The 5,239-nt window shown below is 45.8% G+C and overlaps 1 protein-coding gene across 1 annotated transcript; it reads left to right on the top strand.

Moving 5' to 3' along the window:
• The first annotated feature begins 341 nt into the window (after positions 1-341).
• On the top strand, positions 342-3,820 carry LOC144737823 (uncharacterized). Its single transcript, XM_078620697.1, has 2 exons — positions 342-1,127; positions 3,641-3,820. The coding sequence occupies exons 1-2, from the start codon at positions 342-344 to the stop codon at positions 3,818-3,820; spliced, it is 966 nt and encodes a 321-aa protein (XP_078476823.1).
• The last annotated feature ends 1,419 nt before the right edge of the window (positions 3,821-5,239 follow it).

Raw genomic sequence — 5,239 nt, 5'->3', positions numbered from 1 at the left:
ACTCGTCGCTCTGCTGATCGCCTTTCAACCGCGAGACAACGCAGCCTGGCGAGCACAATTGCTGTGTCGACAGTTAGTCGACTTTGCGTCGGGAGAGTTCGTGGCGACATCTTCAGACGGGTTCCAGACATCGATCTACCGTGAATCTCCAAGTAAGTGTCTATTGTCGCGGATAAACTCTTAAACGTGCTCGTCGTCAAATTAGCGGTATTTTTTTTGCGTCTCGGTTAGACGCGAGTGTCGTTCTTGTTTTAGCAGTTAACAAAATCCAAAACTCAACGCTAAACATCCTTGCGGCCGATTTTTGACTCGATAACACCACTGCTGTTACTACGCATCTAATGGAGCAGAGACGCTCTCCACAGCCCCACGCACACGGAGGCAAGAAGCCATTCCTGTGCCCTGTGTGTGGGAAGGCATTTGCACAGTCATCACATCTTCAGAGTCATCAGAGAACACATACGGGCGAGAAGCCATTCCTGTGCCCGGTGTGTGGGAAGACATTTGCAGACTCATCAACTCTTCAAACTCATCAGAGAACACACACGGGCGAGAAGCCATTCCTGTGCCCTGTGTGTGGGAAGGCATTTGCAAAGTCATCACATCTTCATATTCACCAGAAAACACACACGGGCGAGAAGCCATTCCTGTGCCCTGTGTGTGGAAAGACATTTTCACAGTCATCACACCTTCAGAGTCATCAGAGAACACATACGGGCGAGAAGCCATTCCTGTGCCCTGTGTGTGGGAAGACATTTGCACAGTCATCAACTCTTCAAACTCATCAGAGAACACACACGGGCGAGAAGCCATTCCTGTGCCCTGTGTGTGGGAAGACATTTGCACACTCATCACATCTTCAGAGTCATCAGAGAACACATACGGACGAGAAGCAATTCCTGTGCCCTGTGTGTGGGAAGACATTTGCAGACTCATCAACTCTTCAAACTCATCAGAGAACACATACGGGCGAGAAGCCATTCCTGTGCCCTGTGTGTGGGAAGACATTTGCACACTCATCAACTCTTCAAACTCATCAGAGAACACACACGGGCGAGAAGCCATTCCTGTGCCCTGTGTGTGGGAAGGCATTTTCACAGTCGTCAACTCTTAACAGGCATCAGAAGGTCCACAATGATAGGAAACTGAAATCAAAAGCTGAAATTCAAGGTGCTGCAATGAGTCCTGAAGATAATTCCACCTTCGATCCCATGCAGTTGGATCCCGAGAGATGGCTGGATGTAATGGAGTGGCTCGAGGATCAAACCGAGAGCTCGGGGTGACTGAAATATAATGTTGCATGCGGTTATACCTTTTAAGCCGTATCGAGTAGTTTTGTGTGTAATTTTGACCATTTTAGTTTTACAGTTTTTTTGAGAGTTTAATGACGTGCACAGTGGTGGTTTGTAATATTATCGGATTACTTGCCGAAGTGCTGTGATGAGCACTGGTTGTGAGAGGGTTCAATTGTAGTCGTTAAGTGTTCATGTTGAGCTAAAGTTGGAATGCGTCTAGAGGTACATCTTTACTCAACATTTTAAACGTTTTTTTTCAAGTATATAGCTTTTTTCTTCTTGGTTCTTTCGGTAAAGTCACGTAGAAGGGAAGTAATAAAATAATAAAAATAAAACATAATAAAATTATTCTCACGACGTTTCGGTCACAACGCACGCAGCTAATTTTATTATGTTTTATTTTTATTATTTTATTACTTCCCTTCTATGTGACTTTACCGAAAGAACCAAGAAGATGAATCCCTGCAGTCACGAAAGCTTTAAATCGAAAAGTAAATAGCTTTTTTTGATTGGTATTAATCGACTTTAGATATCCGATTTCAGGATGTACATTGATGACGCGTTCGCTGGATATATGGCCTTGACTTCAACATAGACGCCCAGTGAACACATGTGGTGAACTAATAAGGAAATCATGGGGAATGATACTTTAACGCTTTGGCATTCCTGGAACGGAAATGGTTTGCATTGTACTGGAAATGTGTGAACATAGGACATAATAAATATTCCCTTCGAGTTTTGACGTAGAAATTATTGCAGATGAATAAAAACGTATTTTTAACAAATGTTTGTCAGTTCTTTATTTTAGAATGTTCCTAGCAAAAACATGTTCAGAGAATTTCAGGTGGAGGATCTCCATCACACAAGTGTGCCCTTAACCGGCAGCATCTTGGCTGTCTACCCGATTAACACGTGTTCCTTGAGGGGAAAGGTCCCCGTAGTTAATCGTTCATCAACGTACCAGTCCCTAATCCCGAAGTATGTCGGGGATAAACTGTACTTTATAACATGTAAACTGTAATACTATAAACTATAACACTAAACATTAAACGATTATAAACTAGTGTTTTAATTTATAACCATATAAACGGAGCGAAGGTATTATAATATCTTTAGAAGCATTAGAATCGGTGTGGTCGTATAAGAATCACACTCTGCTCATATGTATGTATGGTCTACGTGCAAGGATCGGATAAAAAAAATTAAATTACAACACGGTCGTATTACAATCACGATTTTCACTGCTAGATGAAGGTCTCGTCTCAATGTCATCGAATAGCAAAAGACGGAATATTATTATATTAATACTTAGAAAAACACCACTGTCACATGACAAATTCTCAAACTGCAACATTCAAGTGACAAAACAACAAAAAAAGCCTAAAAAAAGAACAACAATGGACAAATAAAAAAAAACAGTCATCACACGCATGTTGGTAGCTGTTAGAAGAAGACAACACCTAGCACCTTCAACTATACACATTGTACAGCCCCAAAGAGCCAACTCGTAAATGTGGCGGTATTTGACAGCCTTTGAACATCTTACTTTCGTTCTCGATTAATTAAGACATTCTTGGCAAGTGCTATCGCTTTCGCTCGTGATTTGCCTCCTAATTATTGGTCTCAGTTTTCGAGAACCAACAAAATAGATGTGATGTCCTCAATTATTCCAAGCTGCACAATCCACGGTTGCAGACTGCTTTGAACAGCCAAATGTTATCACAGTCAACAATTCGGACCACAGCAGGACACTCATTCTCGAGCATCTGCGAAGCAACGATATGAGGGGGATAAGACCTGCAAGTTTATTCGAGTGTTGACGTTATTTTAGCAATATAGTTAAGTACACTGTATATGATAAGAATTCGTCGACATGGTAGGTTTCTTGTTCTCCTTTATCAACCAAAATTATGACAAATTATGTCATAAATGAGTGTGAACTAATTCTTCGGTAGTATTCGCTAAACACCGATGGCACTAACCTACACTAAGTTATGTTTAAACAAAGTAAACTTTAGTCGCTCAAATCTCAACTCAGATAGGATCATCGCAATTATTTCCATAGACGTGTGGGGTCACACGAGAGCAGGGCCGGCCACAAAGATTCGGGCAGCAGTTTGAGCAGAAGCAGAAGTCGCTGCTTTGCCATCGAACGGTTTCGTAGCTGCTGTAGTTGCTTCTGTTACTGTTATATAGGCAGCATGTTGATGTCCCGTAATGGGATAACGCCTTTGATGAAAAACTCTGATCCAACAAGTCACCTTCCTTGTCGAGACGCATTCTAAACACAATACTGTACTTAAATATATTGCTAAAATAACGTCTACACCCGATTCAACATGCAGCTCCAACTCGGCCATGAGCAACCCACAGCACGCGCAGAGGGAGGAGACCACGAGGGAGACGGCCTCAACTTGAAGAGAAAGTTGATAAACTCACGGATGCCATCACCCAGCTGCTGCAACGCCTGTCGGATGAGACGCTGCGTCCCGCGGCACCAACCAGGCGAGGAAAGGAAGAGCTGAGCCCGAATCGGAGGCCGCCACCCGAACATCAGCAGCAGTCGATAGCGTGATTATAATAGGACCACGTTGTTATTATAATAATTTTAATGCGATCAAAACCGCGCACCTCCAATTTTGCATTCTCGACTCCCGATGTGCATCTACATATAACATACATTCTAGCTCAGTGTAATTCTAATACGACCATAGTGTTATTCTAATCATTTTAATCCGATCCTAATCCCCCAGTTCGCATATCCGACCCCCGGTTCGCATGTCCAACGGACATACATATTACATACATACGACCATAGTATGTATGTATGTAATATGCATACATAATGTGCAGTGTGATTCTATTACGATCACATTGCGATTATAATACAGTACTTCTGTCATGCCGCCGCCACGAAGTCGTTCAGCAGGCGCCCCACCTACGACCTCGCCACCACCAAGCGACGGAGCCGACCCCGCGTCCCCCTCACCTCACCTCACATGAACACACCCGCACGCATTTCCCCCCCCCCCCCCCCATAGAGCTCCGTGGGGAGGTCACCTGGCCGACCGGTTTTTTATCCGAGAAGCCCTTATCGGGATTAAACTTTCACGGTTTCCGGCGATCAGGGAATTGGACGACCTCCCCCGTGCTACGTTGCGCCGCGGCGCTGCGACCAGCCTTAATAAGGTGTGGTCGCGGCATGGGGCATTCGGCCACCGCGGTGGAGGCGCATTTTCCCCCCACACACACCCCCACGGGTCGACGAGACAGGCGGAGGAGGGAGGGGACAGCATGAATAGCGGGACCGCATGGACTCTTGCGCATAGTCATGGAGGGTTGGGAACATTACGCTTGAGCGCACAGGCCCCATTGTTAGGAAGGGTAAGGGAGTAATTAGGATGTACGCCGCCAACGCCGCTCACTGATTAGCATATCAAAAGCGCCCGGAACCGCCGTGCGCGGGCTCGAGGTGCACGAGCCCATTGTTCAGCGCAGCCTCCCTTTGAGGTAGGGAGGATAAATAGGGGGGCAAAAAGGGGAAATAGCTCTCTGACTCCAGCGCCAGGCGACCAGACGCAGCTCCAGCCAGCGACCCGGACGTCCGTGCGACGCACCGAGGTACGCTGTTGGCACAAGGATCAGCGGACCGCCGTGGACACTTAACAGTGAGTAAGAAGGTGAATTAGAATCATAGCAAATAAATCGGGAATAGGTATAGAGGTACCAGCGTAGGCCAGCCTCGTCGACTCACTGATTTAACATCTAGTCCCAGGTAGCGGACAATAAATCATTAATAGCTGATCGTGGCCTCGTGTGATCTCGTGTTATAAGTGCGAACGCGTGTGGTACTGTGTATGCGTAAGCTCGCGGCGTGCGTAATCGGCGTACCCCAGGTGCGCGATCATAACGTGAGCGGCCAGCACGGCGCAGAGCGGCGCAAG

The sequence above is a fragment of the Lampetra planeri genome, chromosome 74 (genome assembly GCF_965212315.1).
Source record: "Lampetra planeri chromosome 74, kcLamPlan1.2.h2, whole genome shotgun sequence".
In the NCBI taxonomy this organism is placed as follows: domain Eukaryota; kingdom Metazoa; phylum Chordata; class Hyperoartia; order Petromyzontiformes; family Petromyzontidae; genus Lampetra; species Lampetra planeri.
The sequence above is the reverse complement of the archived record's forward strand: the minus strand, read 5'-3'. Positions and strand labels throughout refer to the sequence as shown.